The sequence below is a fragment of the Idiotropiscis lumnitzeri genome, chromosome 9 (assembly GCF_059441095.1).
Source record: "Idiotropiscis lumnitzeri isolate Australia: NSW breed Sydney's pygmy pipehorse chromosome 9, RoL_Ilum_1.0, whole genome shotgun sequence".
In the NCBI taxonomy this organism is placed as follows: Eukaryota; Metazoa; Chordata; class Actinopteri; order Syngnathiformes; family Syngnathidae; genus Idiotropiscis; species Idiotropiscis lumnitzeri.
In genome coordinates, this window is record NC_142399.1 from 10,785,761 (window position 1) to 10,801,817 (window position 16,057).

Below are 16,057 nucleotides of genomic sequence, written 5' to 3' on the forward strand. Positions count from 1 at the left end.
AGATCCTCTAAAGCAGCCGTCAGTGATCAAATATTACACACCTGCACAGATGTTTCACCAACAGAGTTAATGTGATTTTAAGGTGAGACACTACCCACAAAAACTTTGGAATATTCGGCTTTCAGGATGAACCGAAAATCCGCGATAATAACTTTTATACATGAAATTAATTTGACCGTTATTTTTTTTTTACTTTGAATGCACCGTTGAGCTCCGTGTTAGAAAATAGCATGTGCAAAAGTGCTGAAATGTGCATTCAAACACTTAGATAAGGTCAAGTTAAGGTCATCTGTAAAAGTTATAGTGCATTTGAAGATACACCCAGAAATTTCACCCGAAAGCACAACATGGTAATCTTTTTGTGAGAAGTCTTGTCCGGTCAGCAAAATGAATGACACGTGGAAAATGTGAGTACAGTAATCCCCCGCAGTTTCAGTTCACTTATTTTTTTTTCTTGTGTTCACACTCTCAATACATTCAACTATAAAATTAATGCTTATTTTTACTTTTTTTTTTAAATCCCATTATTATGACATACATACAGTATTTTATACATTTTGTTTGCAATTTTGGGGGTGTTTTCCAAATATGTGACTTTAAAAAGTGTTAAAATATGTGAAAGGTGTATTTTAAACTAAATTTAAAAAATGCTTTCTTATTGTATATACTGTCACATTCCCAAATGGGTCTGGAACGGGGGATCACTGGATATATTCTTCTTGTGAGTGTTGTTTGGGTTTTTTTCTGTCAATGTAGTATAAGGTTATTCATGTCTTCTGTAAGAGAAAATCAATAACAGAAAGATGACACACTTGTAGAATTTCTAAGCAATGCAAATGAAACACCAAAACACACGAATGAGTGGGAGAAAAAAGGGAATGTAGGGAAAGGCCGTGGTGATTGAGCGAGTGACATCACTGAGGGGATGTGGGGTTGTGACGGGTTACAGAGCAGCAAGCTCAGTCTTCACCTGGAGTCATACTGAGGAAGCGGGGAGGAGAAGCTGTAAAATAAACACATGGAGACAACGCAGGGAGAGGCAAAAGCCCCGAAACCTAGTTTTAGTATCAAGGTTGACAACCGCTGTCGGGATCTATGGCGACGAAACACAAACATCACGCATAACACTGAGTGGTAAAGGAGAGATGGAAAGTGAGGCCATCTGAGCTTTATTTAAGACGTTATCATTAGCATAAATTTAGAAGCAGTATTATGCACTGCACTTTTTGTATAAGCACTGTCATACCGTCGCTGTAATGTACTTGTGGATGGTTGATTTAAAAAATACAATTTTGGTTGACAATAACACACATTTGAAAAAAAGAAACTAGCCAGTAATACGAAAACTACCAAAAAAATAATGGAAATGAAACATTTTTTTTAAAACATCCACACGTTGACCGACGCTCTTACCCAGAATGGATGGGGCTGGATGCGATGTTGTGGCCGTGGTCAACGGTGTCCGGCGTCCAGCTGTAACGCCGCATACACTCCGAGTTGTATTCGCGGGTCACGGCCAGGTGCTAGAAACAGAAAGAGGCGTGTGAGCAGAGGTGACGACAAGGACAGAGGTGCAAGGTGAAGTGATGTGATGAAAAATATTGTGAAAAATTTAATTGATTTTGGGAGTTCCAATTCAAAAAGTGAATTTTATATTAAAAATATTAAACATGTTAAACAAACATGCAAGGAAGAACAATACTTGCAGTACATAAAATGTTTTGATTGTGTCATGCAATATTGTATTGTACTTTCTTGATATGGTGTTTTCATTCACTCAAAAAAGGTTAAAAAAAAGTTTAAAAAATAAAAAATAAATTATATATATATATATATATATATCAACCTGTGTGGAGCAACTCTAAATGAGCTTCACTTTTTCCCAAATGAATATTTTCAACAATATTCAAATTCATTCAGAAGCATAAGCACAACATAATTTGACAGAAACAAACAAGGATGAGTGAATGGATGTGAGAGATATTAGTGAAAACACTGAAATAATGATGAACTATATCGTCAACTTTTTTTTTTTTTTTAATATATATACCTTATTTAGGGGGTCGACCAGGTAGGAAATGTCTTTACAGACACTCTGAAGCTTCGAGAAGAGGGAAGAGTCAAGAGTTGCACTTAATCACAATTTATGATGTTTGCAGTGAAAATGAGACATAGTTACAATTATATCACACAAAATGTACCGGATTTGAATGGACAAGAGTTGAACTCGTGTAAATGAGTCATTTTGACTTTTTGGGTTATATTGAAAAGATTGTAAATCATGTTGAGTTTGTATTTTGGTCTTGTGTGTACTTTGGGATCTTGTGCAATGTGGTCACTCAACTAGCAGGCTACATTGCAGCCGCTGTTTATAATATGGGAGGTGACAGTTTCTGTTTTAGCTCCTGACCACCTAAAAAAAAAAAAAAAAAAAAAAAACAGGCGGGGAGCCCAGCAGTGTGCCCAGAGATTTTCCATGGGAAAACAAGAAACAGGAGGAAATTCAAGATACAGTACATGTAAGATGAACAATTGGCAAAAACGAAACAATATTGGGATGAGGGTGTGAAAGAAGGACTTTGAGAGGGCGTTGTGCTTTACCGTGTCCTTGGTTGGGGCCAAGATCTCCTCGATCATCATGCTGTCCCGGGCGAAGGAGCTCCGGTTGAGGGTGTTGGACCTATCCGAACTGAAGGAGCGGAGGCTAAATGTTACCACGCAAGCCAGCGCCGCGGGGCAACGACAAGCGACAGGCGGCAGGGAAATATAACACAGGACAAAAAGCAAAGAATTACGTTACTTCATGCAACCTCCAGGGAACATTTTTGGTTTTATCTAACTGGACAGAGAGTGTCCAGAGTGGAAAATTAGAAGGAGGCGGAAAGGAGAATGTGATTCTAAAGAGGCGGGATATTCACGGATGGAAATACTACAACTACTACTAGGACTGTATGATCTGGAACCAACATATGAAACACGGGTGTTAAATACTGCCATATTGATATTATTGCGATATTTAACATATACTGTCCCTAAAGAAAATACATTTTGATTGACTAAAGAATATTTTTTCTTCATGCGGCCAAATAAGCAGACTCAATGTATTCTTATTGGGCTGGCAGGACTTTTTGTGTGAGCCTTGGCTGCTTTGAGTCCCACTCTGCTCCGCTGTTGTAGGGTGTTCCACACGGTTCGGTTTTGGAGCCCCTGTAGTTTCCATTGTATTTGCTGAGCCTCTCTCTCAAGGAAACATGATATTTCCTTTCACTGCTATGCGGATGACAGTCAGATGTATGTCCCACTAAGCAAAAAGGACACTTTTTGTCCTATCTGGAGGAACTCAAAGCCTGGATGGCACGAGACTTCTTGAATTTCAACAAACAGAAAAAAGAGAATATAGTGGTTAATCTCACTGGCCTGCTGACTTAAAGCCAACAGTTTCGAATTCGGGTTTTACGTTGGACAGTGAAGTGTCAAGTCAATAAATAGCACTGTATATGCCAGATTTGGTTTCTTCAATTTGATTCCATATACTCCGCTGATCATGTTTTGGCCCAGCTATTTTGTGGAGTATCCCGGGTTAAAAACAAAAGTCTTTTTTGTTCAGTCTTCAGTCTGCAGCACTAATTTCTGATTTTGGCCCATAAATAAGAGGAGTCACAAATACCCATTGAGAGTCTGATGTGTCCTAAAAGACAAAACAACTAAGCTGGACGTTTGTGACGGTGGTCTGAGAGGAGGAAAATGCAGAGCTCAGCATGTCGAGCGGGGGCGCAGTTGGGCACAAAGACAAGGGCTTTATTCAATGCCGCGTTACCCAGCAACTCTGAGCTGCCTAAATGGACTCAGTGGCAATTCCCAGTTGGAAGTCTCCCAAGCCAACATCCGTTCAAAGGGTCGTCCTTCCTTTCTTGTGGCTTCCCTGGTGTTGGTTATGCAATGTTTCAATCGGTATCCAGAGTGTCACATCACCTGTCTCTCTCTCTCTCTCTCTCTCCCCCCCCTCTCTCTGCCTCTCTCTCATCTCTGTCTTTCTACAGAATGATGATGCTCTCATTCAGCCGCCTTTCCCAACACTTTCGCGAGCTCTGTTCATCCTTCCGTCTATTTTCAACTCTGCTACATTCATCCTTCCGCCACAGATCAATCAGTCTGCCCTCCTTTCTCGAAGCTGCACAGAAAATTTTCGCGACTACTCGATTCCCTGGGAATCGGTAAATACCAAGCAATGGTTTATGAAGCTACTTGTGCACCACAATGGCCATAGGATGAGTTCCGTTAACATCCTTGCTGAATATTGACCAAACATCCGGAATCCTCCTGATGGCTGCCGGGGTGTCTCCACTGATTTAACAACCCGCGCAACTTACGACTTTGTTTACAGCTTGGCTGTCTTTCACAAGGTCCCCTCTGTTTCTCTTACGGACACTATTTCCCCAGTCGCTACACTATATTACAATATGTCTGGCAAAACAATGTTGGTGTCAAAGTCGAAAAAAAAAAAGGGCAAAGAAAGGCCGTCGATTTCGACACCATGATAATAGTAATCCGGCTCTATGGGGGCGAGAGGAAAGTTAATGGGATTGGAAAAGGGCTTTAGGTAGCCTGTTAAACTGCTGCAAAGCTGCTAGCAGATGGTACCTGCAGTCAAACAACGTCTAAAACCGACTTACAACTGTTCGGTCCGACCAAACCAGCAAAAGAGTGATTCAGGTGCCAAATTAAACATTAGTCAGTATCAAAATTTCCGAGAATGGACTCTCAAACTTGGGAGATACGATTAGAGGAGCTTTCTTTTCAAAGTGAACCACATTGGGGCATTTTTCGGCACTATGTGGACAATGTTTGGCCATTTAAGGAACATTTTACTTCTTCCAACATATACAGGATATGGAGCGGAACCATAGACAGTTATTTCACAACAGTAGCTTAAGGGGGACCATATTACAGAAACCTGACTTTTTGATTGCCAGTAAATGTAACAGTCAGGACTGTGGAGGGCCATCAAGCGTGAAAATAAACCTAATCAGGTTTTTGAAAATGTGTCCGTGCCACTGTAACAATGGCACTAATTCACACAATAACTCAAGAAGATGAGCGAAGATCCAGTCATTTTCAAGCCACAGCCTGATTCCGGCAGCTTGATCGTACCGTCTGAAACACTATCAACGAATGAATCCCCACATCCCCCAGTTGCAATGCCACTACTATTTTGTCAAAAACAAAAGGTAAGCAGAGCTGCAGTGAACTGATCACATCATGGTAACAAAAGCCAGCTATTGGCTTAGCAGTATTTGCGACGGGGTCTACGGCCAATTCCACGCATGGACTGGGACTGGAACATAAAATGGCCTAATTTGGAAACACCTGGAAACTAAATAAAAAAAGGGGGAAAAAAGCATAATACGGATCATTTTAGTGAGAAACTAACAATTCCTGTCCTTAACTTGAGTGTCTGATCCCTGGAAGTTGCCACTTAAACAAGAAAGCCACATCAACGTTACAGGATTAGTGCTCAAAACTCAAAACTGAAGAAGGGTCGGGTAAACATTTATTGCGGCCGAGCTAGCACTGCAATTTCTTTTCTTTTATTTTTTTACATGATGACTCAGGTAAACAGGTGAGGGGGAAAAAAGGCGATCACAAACTACCACGAACAAACACCGGGTGACAAAGGACTCAGATGGATGCTCTCGATGGACGTTAAAGGGATTTGTGGGGTGTGAGTTTGGGGCAAGGTGACACGAGACGCCATTCAGAACCAAAGACTCCTACAACACTATACTTGTCTTACCTGATTCTAGGGCTAGAACGAGAGTTGAAGTGCAGGGAAAAGAAAAGATAGGAGAGCATCAAGCAAAGACTGACTTTGAGAGGTCTTCAGAAAGTCACATTTGTGTGTTTACAATATGGAATGCATACACACAAAGGCACAGAAAGGAAATGCAATTCTTAGAAGTAAGGCATTAAAATCAACAACAGATCATGGTTTGATGTAGCAGAATTTATTAGGAGGTTTTATTTTAATAAAATTAAATTGGGGTATGCTTGCACAATCTGACAAAATCAAATACACTGCAATCCAAAATAGTGGTTAAATTAAAGTTGAGTACACACATAGCAATAATTATAGCGAATTTGATGGGTTTTTTTTTTCATTCTTCCAATCAATCAGCAAAGACCCGATTGTCAGATGTCTCTAAAAAAATTATCCTGAACGATTATCCGGGTGTGCTTTGAGTGATTTAACTTCTGCTCAGAAAACATTGGTGGCAGATAAGGGTAATTGTGTAACCGGTTCAATATTTTTTATCACGAATCCTTACGTGTGCAGTCAACTCCAAATTGGGTCAAGCTACGGATTCTGTGATTGTAAAGTGACCATTTACGCACCTACCAAACAAAGTCAGCAAAAGCCTGATTATCAGATGCTTCTAAAAAAAACTATCCCGATCTTGCCAAAAGTGACTTTTCTTTCCAAATTTCCTCTGGAAAATGTTGCCGGAATAATTGTAGATGTTCAATACGCAAATCCTAATGTGTGTGATCAACATCAAGTTCAGTCGATGTGGAATGTGAAAACGCAATTCTGATGCAGTGCAGTAGTACAACCAAGCGAACAACAGCAACCACAACAATGAACATATAGAATATTGCACTGGATCTCACTAAATTGTGCAGGTGTACCTAATCAGAACTAGTTTCAGTTCCACCCCCCCCCCCCCCCCCCCCAGAGACAAAAACCTTCTTCCCGCTTTCCAAACTCAAAAACGCTCTTCATTTCCTGTCAATATTTACGTTTTTATCACTCTGACAACCCACAGCATGTCAATGTATTGACACTCGCTGGTGTTTTTCACTGCAGCGCTTCCTCTGGAATTCGGTCTGCCAAGCATTCCACAGGGCATACACCAGCTCAAGTATTTGGCTCATTTATTGCTCTAATTGGGACAAGTTCATAACCCCGCGTTTGAATGAGGCCACGCTAAAAAAAAACAAAAAAAAAAAAACGCTGAATCATTTCATCTGCGCCAATCATTAGATGGCAACTTTCCAACAATGTACTGTACCAGTGTGCACTGTTCCACCTAGTGTCATACATCTGTCGTGTGCTCCAAAGCAGTGATGTTTTTTTTTTTTAAATCTTCCTTTGCGTCTTCATCTTAACGAATGACATATGAGAAAGATGCCTACCTGGCCGAGCGGGCTCCGATGCTGAAGCCCAAGTAGCCCTCCTGGGGGAGAGAATCATCCCCAAGCTCTTTTAGGTCCTGGGGCCGCAGGTACTTGTCCGTGTCGCAGGTCATGGCATCCTCACCTGATGGAAGGATAGCATCATGAAATGCTTAAAGCAAAATAGTAATCCCTTATAAGATTTTAATCATGCTGGAGGCTGTGGGCCAGCCATCTGCAGCATTTATCGATGAATGCACCAGCAGAGCCCGCTGCAACTTTTTTCTTGTGTGACATTACAGCACCTATGAATCTATGACCAAATACATCCATAGTCACTCTCTTCCGCTCTCTCCCTGGCAGCAGCAAAAGCGTGAAGACACACATGACAGAATGTGCAGAAAAGTGAAGCAGCACCACACCACACCTCGATCGGCGGCCCGGTGGACGATGACACGCCGCTCCACGAAGCGGGTGGCGCGGCTACCGTGCTTGGCTTTCTCCCTCATCGTTGGAAGGTGGTCGTGCACCGCGTAGCCCCGCAAACAACTGCGCTCGTTCACCGCAGCCCCTCCCCTCTCGCCCGAGCCGGTGCCGCACTCCAAACGCACTCAAGCCCCACAAAAAGCAGCACTCGTTGCGTTTCCGGTTTTTCGTTTCAAAATAAAACACACTAAGAACGCTTATTTCACCCGAGAAACATTTGCTCCAACTCTAACGCCATCGCGTTAAATAGGAACATACATTCCGTTAATTTAATTTACTCGTGTGTTATTTGGGGCTGTTTTGAGTCGACACGACACACATGTAGTTGTTGGGACGCTAAGGATGATGAACAGAAAACTTAAGGCCATATTAGAAATATTTTTTCCGAGGGGAACATTTCTTGCTGTGTGTGCCAGTGTTCGTATTGTACGGCATTCCGTCATGGTTTTATTTTAGGGGCTTTCACTTCCCGTTTGTCACTGGCCGCCACACAAACGACTTTCAAAAGACATCGTTTTCCCGCATCATTATTTATTTTCTTCTTTTAATACGCGACAATAAATCGTCAAATTGACAAGCCGCATTTAATAAACGGCGAACTACTGTTATGACACGTTTACACTGCATTCGTCATTCAATTTCGAGTCGTCTTACCGTTCACTGACGCAGCCATGACAACTTTTTTATTTAGATTTCCCGAGTCCTTTTTAAAGCTGAAGGGAAAAGATGCGTTTACGAGTTGAAATATTCCAAAAATTGTTGCCCTCACCAGAGAGGAGAAAGCGTAAAGTCCGGTGACATTTGACGTCTGCAAAGTTCAGAGTTAATTCCCTTAAGAAAGCTCATCTCGTTGGCTTTAAAAGAGGCGATCGACACGCCTCTCCGCAAACGCCTTTTCTGACACACCAAGAAGGAGAAAGCATCCGGCATAAACAAGCACGAACGGTCATCCCTTCCTTTTCCATGGCGGAGGTGCAAAGTTTAGGTAGAAGAACTGGAAAACAGTTGAAACCGACGCGAGGAAGTGAACGTAGCGCAAACTTTGCACAAGAGTTAGTCATTGTGCAACGTGTGATGCACATTAAGTATTTGTCTCTCACTTACAGCGTCCTCGGTTTACGACGGTAACGACGTACGTTGTCACTCACGCTTAGTTACCAACGTGTTTTTCTTTGGATTGTTTTGTATTCATGTCCTAGACGTGTTTTTTACATTAACAGTGGTATTTCGACTTACAAGTAGTCCGAGATACAAGTAAACTTCACAGCAGTTTGGCAGACATTACTGTAAAAAGCGATTTCAAGCTGTTTATTAATTGCTGTCAAACTAAACATGAAACAAACAAAAAAAACAATACACGTTGACTAACCTCAACTTTGCCGGAGTAAACACTGCTAGCTTAATGCTAAGCTAGGATTTTAAACACCATTGCTGGGTTAACATACAGCATCACGCTGTTGTAGCCCGTTTAGGAATGTTTTTTCTTTCTATAGCGTGCTAGTCTTCTTGAAAAGAAAACACATTACACACATTTTCGTTTGTGTTTTCTTCCTACAAACAACTGTAATTTAAATTAAAATTTACATATTTTCCCAAGTCAAAGAGAACCACAGCAAAAGGATGAAAGAGCCAAATCTGGCTCTGGCACCGTGAGCTGCAGACCCCTGACCTATACACACACATCGTGACCACCTTGCAGTATTACAAGATTGGCCACCTAACCCTAGAGGATTAGACTCGCTACATCCACTTTCTCCTTCTTGACATAAGTACACCACCTGTGATTCATGCCTGCAACTCCTCGATGTGGGAACTTGCGTCCATCCAGTGCTGGCTTCGACCTATAGAGTTCCCATCAGTTGGCATACAAAGTACACTTCCACGCACACAACTGTTGTCTAGGCAACACATGTATGAAGTAGCTCATCAATTTTACAGGCGTGTTGTGGTTGGAAATAAAGGTCATGAAACCCAAATAACCCGTCGTCGTCGTAGCAGATATTTGGGAAGAGCTTTGTAACACTTTGGAACATCTCAAATGCAACTCTTCAAATATCTCAAAGTGGAGAATGGCGAGATGGAGTTGAAAATAACAAACGAGCTTTTAGAGGAAAATAGCATCTGTGCTGCAGAGGAAAACTGCAAGACTGCAAGGAAAGGAACAGAATTCCAAAATAACCCAGCAAGTGCTCACGCCGGGTGCAAAACTAACATTGAAATGGCATGTTGCAGTTTTCTGGGAGGAAGATTTTAGCATGCGAAATGGACAAAAGTATTAAGACACACTCCTTTGCAATTCAAGTCATCAATTTGCGCTCTTCCATTCATATTTTGCATGTTTTGACCACACAAGATGGCAGCATCTTGTGCAGAGCTGGCTTCGGACGTGCTGGTTATTTTTTACTCATTTTGATAGCTTGTGGGTAATATTAGCGGAATAGTACCGCAATATTTTCTTCTGCTATCAACTTCTGTACATGAAATGTGTCCTGATACTTTTGTCCACTGCAGCTCTAAACAGTCTTACTTACTTTAGTGTGAGTATCATGAAGAGAAAGGTTTAGAAGCAAGAAAAAGTAGAACTGCCCACAACAAAGCAAATCCACAACCAGAACGGTTTGGACGGCAAACTAACAAAGCCAGTACCTTCATCATCATCAGACATCGATTCCTCCTCCAGACTTTCAGGCACATTGGCCCAAACTGTGATTTGAACGTATACGCGGTGATACATGCACACATGTTAAGACACCACCTCTACAACAGTACACTCATGCAGTGCAGAAACAAAGAAAAATAAAAAATTACCAAAATATGCTGTTGTGAGCTTACCTTCGTCATCTGACATGTCCAGGAACTCATTCATGGTTTCTGGAACGTTGATTTTGTGTTTTTCGGCTGCACTCTGTCAACATGACAGGAAGATAAAACACTGAGTAATCGTAACAATAAATTAAATCTTGAGAAAAAAAAAAGTAAAAACATCTGACTTTCTGAAGCTAATAATGTTGAGTCTGATTCAATTGAGGAGAGTTTTGCAAGTCTGGCCCACACTGCTGAAATTTTCTTGAGTTCGCCCATATTCCCAAAACATGCTTGTTAATTTTCTACATCGTCATAATTGACATGACACGCTGAGATTTCGCTGCCAGATCATTATTTTCCAAAGCAAGGCTGCGCCGCCATCTACAGGGATCTGTAAGTAATTACAGTGGTTTCCAAACACAAATTCACAGACAAGCTGGGCCAGACCCTCTTCCACATTCACCCTTTCAAAAACAGACGTGATGAATACATTTATTTGAATTCCAGTTGATGAAAATAAATGAATGTGCTTTGTAAAAAAATTGATATAAAAAAGAAGATAAAAAATGCAGTTGCAGAAATAAAGGCTTGGTGCACTCGATAGCAGAGTAAATAAATGCCTCGCCCAATATTCAGTTTGAAATATGGTAATTAAACAATAATAATGTCATAATCACCAAGCCCACATGAAGCAGACTGCAGCTCCATGTTTAATAGAGACGTATGAGAATATGAGCACATGCTTGTGTGTGGTGAATAATAGATAAATCCCAGTGAGAGGCAAGCAAGCAACCTTGATCATTAAGTTACATCACAACAGATGGAGACACACGCTCACACACACTCATTTGGAGGCTTACACAAGTCCGTATTGTCTTAATAACCTTACTACCTGCTCCAGTCCTCTCCATGTCACGCGTGTGTACGTGGAGGAGATCAGTGTTCAAACGGCAGGCAACTTGAGGCGAAAACATTAGCGGCAATCTAAGCCCTCCTAATGGGCCACGTGAGGCGGCGTGAGCGGCCAACAAGCTGCTCACATGACACTAAATCCTCCTTCCAGTTACATGTTCACGGTTTTGGTTCTGCCTCTCGCTTATTTGGGGTGTAATTCTAGTGTCGACCACTAGATGGGGAAAACTATTTTGTTTGACCCAGTGTAAATTTGAAAGAAGAAGAAGGGAGTATTATAGCACTGCCTAATTTTTGTAGATGATTATTGAATGTACTGATGTGTACATGTTCCTTTGCTTTATCAACTGGTTAAAAAATTGTCAAGCAATCACACTTTTAGGGATCTTTCTTTATTTTTGAATTTTTTTAATGGCGAGAACTTCCCTTTTTTTTTTTTTTTTACTAGCGTAAAAGTCACCTTAATGTTTATAGTGATAAATTTGCATAAAATATTTGTTGTGTTTTTGTAGTGTGTAAATCCAATACACCCATAAGGAATAACATACAGTGAAAAATTAATTCAGTGTTTTCTTTACATTATTATGTCAAAGAAAAACTTTAATTATTTTATGTAAAAAAAAAAAAAACTGCACTTGAGAAATATTGCTAATGTCTCTGTAGGACTTACTGAGTTGCCCACTGTAATTCATTGATAACCAAACCCCATGTTCAAAGACTTAAAATATCTATCATTAAAAAAATATATATAATTACTTTATTTGAATCAGTATATCATCAATACTTGAACATTTTTGTTTAAATATTTTTTGTCATTCAAAAAACAATATGAAAAATATGAAACTTGTATTAATTAAAAAAATTTCATTCATGTATTATTTTATAATTTAATAGAGTAACACATTAATATTTTAATATTCTGTTTAAATAATTCCATTTGTTAGGTAAACAAAACAATTTCAGAATAAAATGCTTCTATTACTTCTGTACTGGCTTAAATAACTTTATTATAACAATGAACATGTATGAATTGAATTGAAAAAAAGCATTTAAAAAATAATAAATGGATCTAAATAAAACAAAGTCTGTTAACATGTTTGTTGTGACTCACGACTTGTCACTTGCCAAATTAGTTTGCGACAGTTTTTATGCCAGACGCATTTGGAGACACAACCCACCCATCTGATAAATTTGGTCTGTGTCTGCATGAAAGGCAAAAAGTATATTAACAGAGAGTAATATTACTGCACAAATATGTCATCTCAAAGTCCAAATATTTACCCGATTTCAAGCAATTTCTCAGTGTCAAGAAAATAGATTTGGTGTTTGGGATGCGTCTCACCACAGTATTCAGGTTTTCGTCCGTCACGGGCCTCAGCGTGTCCACCACCGAGATGTAACCGAGGCGACGGGCGATGGCGAGCGCCGTGTTCCCGTTCTGAGAGGGCGACACACAGGAAGTTTGTCACACAATGACAGACGCACACCGAAAAGAAACGGCGACCGAACGCGTTGACCAACCGCTGTGAGTTCGTTAGCCGCGGCGCCGTGCTGGAGGAGGAGGTTGATGATGTGTGTGTGGCCCTGCTGAGCCGCCTGATGTAGAGGCGTGTAACCATTCTGGACACAAGCAGGTGGGATAAGCGACACCGCATTATTCACGGACAATACACAACTTTATGATCTTAAGTTTTGATTTATTTCCCCCCACCTTGGTTTTGCCGTTGACTTTGGCCTGATTCCGCAGCAGGAAGTTTGCCATCTTTGCGTTGCCATAGTGACAAGCCACATGTAGCGGCGTGTAGTCCATCTGTGAGAAAGTGACAGACAGTTGACTTGCATCCGTCAGACGACTCGGCAAAACCGTTCAAAAGCATTTAGGAACAATATCCAAGTCGTTTTTAAAATGAAACAAAGTTGCCATTGTGTTGCGTGTGGAGGGCGCATCAGTGAGTCAATAACCTCTTCACTGGAAACAACTGCCCAGTCAGCACACACACACACAAATAACAGAGTAACCTTCAGCTTGTTAGGTTTCCATGCACGTGAGCTGCCTGCTATATAATTTGTACTCCATATACTGGATGCGTGAACTAGGTTGTGCGTACGCGGGTGTGTGTGTGCGTGTGTGTGAGGGTGTGTTTGTGTGTAAGTGAATATAACAGGTGCAATTATAATTGAATATCAGAGCGCGCCACATGCTTGCGTACAATCAAGCTGCATCACTGCACCGAGGACAGTTTCCACTCGAGTATGGATTTTTGTGGCAAGTGTGTACATGCGCAGTTGTGTGGGTGCAAGTGTGGTTGTGTGTACGTGAGGAAGTGTGGGTGTGCGTGTGTAGATGTATAAGTGTACATATAAGTGTGTATGCAGGTGTGTAGAAAGGTGTGTGTGTGTCAAGTGTAGTCACTGTTTGGTTTATGGTTTTGGCGATGCAAGTATTCCACCCGACGCCAACGATGTGCTTCTCATCATGAACTGCAGGAGTCGGTTCAAGTTACTGCCGTGTGTGCGCTGACAAAAAAGTCCGTACCTTTGTTTGCGTGTTGACGTCAGCGCCGTGGTTGAGAAGGACTTCGGCAACATTGACCTTATCTTCCTGAGCCGCTAGGTGGAGTGGCGTGAGTCCGCTCTGAGCGTGACACAAAGACACACGCACACACAAAAACATTCAATAGGATGGAAAGAGTTGGGTCAAGAATAACCCAAATTTGAGGCATGAAGGGCAAAGCCTTTGGGGGGACTCATTGACCCCCAAAACTTGGGTCAATGAAATAACATACAAAACAACAAAATTTTCTTTCGTAAATAAATAAGCCAAAAAGCTGGGTCGGTCCCTTTTTGAGTCCATTTGGGTTATTTTGGGCTTATTATTTTCCCCAACTTTCCCACATGCAAGCACATGACAGTGAGCATGCTGCAGTGGTTTAGGAGTGCAATTCCAATACAGGTCCTTCTTCAGTGATGTTACCTTGTTGCAAATGTTCACGGCGGCGCTCTTGGTCAACAGCAGCGACACCAGGTCCACGCTACCCTCCTGTGCCGCCAGGTGGATGGGGCTGATGCCCTGCCGCGTCACCGCGTTGGTGTCGGCGCCGTACTCCAGCAGTGTGGTGCCGATGTCCATTTGGTTCTTCTTGGCGGCAATGTGTAGCGGCGTGTAGCCATTCTGAGAGAGAGAGAGAGAAATTTGACCCAAGTTTGTTTTTTTTTTTGTACAAAAATTGGTTGTTTTCTACAATAAAACACAAGAAGTTGAGTCAAATTGACCCAAGTTAGCGGTTCAGTCCAATTTGGACCCAAATTGGGTTGTTTTTGACCCAGCAGATTTAAGAGTGTACTGAATGCGTTTAACCTTTACATGTTGTGATGCACAGGACACTCTTAAAACCAGCTAGGTCAAAAATAGCCCAATTTTGGTCACCACAGAAAATTACTTATATCAGAAATCAGAATCGGATTTCTGATATAAGTAATTATCTGTTGTTTGGCAGTTTTTACACCAGATATCCTTTCTGATGGAACCCACACATTTCCCCCCTGGGATTTGAATGCCGATCCCTATGTCCCAAATCAGTTGTGTTACCCACTGAAACATACAACCGCCATGAACGTTTTCTAAGATTGTTTCATTAAATGCACTTTAACTTCAGTGTATAACTCCAAAATGGTGGTGACCAGCTATTCAGCCTGTCCAAATCCAACCTTCAACCCAATGTACTGGGTCAAAAAATTCACCCAACCTTAGGTAAAAGTAACCCAATCTGTTCAAAATCCACAGCTGCCCATCATTTTTTAGTGTGTTCCTGTGATTTGAGCTGTGGGCATGATTATGAAACAAATTCAATTCGCATGTCCATGTACCACTGGATTTAGATTTTCCAAGCGTTCTAAATCACTTTGCCCATTGAAGCATTTTTCATCCATATGAACCGTCTTTTATGTCAAAACGGATTTTATACCAAAGCATTTTCTTCAATTGAATTATCGAGGTAGACTTGGATGAGTAAAGCTAGAGATGGAAAAGAAAGAGCTGTGCGTTAAAATGACTTCACGACACATCACCACCAGCAAAGAGCACAAATGTGAGCGAATGTACATTCGGAGTGGAACAAAATGGACGTTGGATGTGACCCGGACACACACCACCATGGGCCCGCCCCGTCACAGTTGCGTGTTGTGTGTACCTTGGCGGCGGCGTGCGGGGAAGCTCCCTGATCCAGCAACAGCAGGGCTACTCTCTGATTATCGTAGTGAGCGGCAACATGCAGTGGAGTTAGCCCGCTCTGAAACACCCCACACGGACACGCACACACGCATGCAACACAAGCAGCAGCAGGTTAGAAGGTCACTGAATGAATGGAGACACGCACAAACACAAACGGCATTCAGATGAGCCGGGAAGACAGCAAACACCAAAGTTGAAATCCAACAAAGACTTTTGTGTGTGTGTTCATGCAAACATTGAGAGGAAACAAGAGCACTCAAGCAGAAGATGATGTTATAAAAAAGGGATGGCTGAATGAGTCAAAACTTATGTCATTTAAACACTAGTTGAATTTTTACAGAAGAAGCATAACAATGTACAGAAAATGGTGATTGGTAACGGCATAAAAATCAATTCAAATGTAGTTGAAAGGTCTCAAAGGGGGTAAACGTGTCACTCATGATTTTCCCA

General features: G+C 41.4%; 1 protein-coding gene across 14 annotated transcripts in view; it reads right to left on the bottom strand.

The window, feature by feature from the left end:
* Positions 1–16,057, bottom strand: part of LOC148330203 (ankyrin-3-like) — a 103,742-nt gene that overhangs the window by 25,248 nt on the left and 62,437 nt on the right. For 5 of the 14 annotated variants that reach the window (XM_088304798.1, XM_088304801.1, XM_088304797.1 and 2 more), the window contains exons 17-29: positions 15,567–15,665; positions 14,351–14,548; positions 13,913–14,011; positions 13,088–13,186; positions 12,898–12,996; positions 12,719–12,814; positions 10,492–10,564; positions 10,306–10,362; positions 7,195–7,318; positions 5,795–5,806; positions 2,602–2,704; positions 1,414–1,523; positions 971–1,003 (exon numbers count right to left, since the gene is read on the bottom strand). In XM_088304798.1, coding sequence (XP_088160924.1) covers positions 971–1,003; positions 1,414–1,523; positions 2,602–2,704; positions 5,795–5,806; positions 7,195–7,318; positions 10,306–10,362; positions 10,492–10,564; positions 12,719–12,814; positions 12,898–12,996; positions 13,088–13,186; positions 13,913–14,011; positions 14,351–14,548; positions 15,567–15,665 — 1,202 coding nt within the window. Of the gene's footprint in view, positions 1–970; positions 1,004–1,413; positions 1,524–2,050; positions 2,102–2,601; positions 2,705–5,794; positions 5,807–7,194; positions 7,319–10,305; positions 10,363–10,491; positions 10,565–12,718; positions 12,815–12,897; positions 12,997–13,087; positions 13,187–13,912; positions 14,012–14,350; positions 14,549–15,566; positions 15,666–16,057 lie in introns of all 14 variants that reach the window. The other 9 variants (XM_088304795.1, XM_088304809.1, XM_088304803.1 and 6 more) reach the window with 7 other exon arrangements.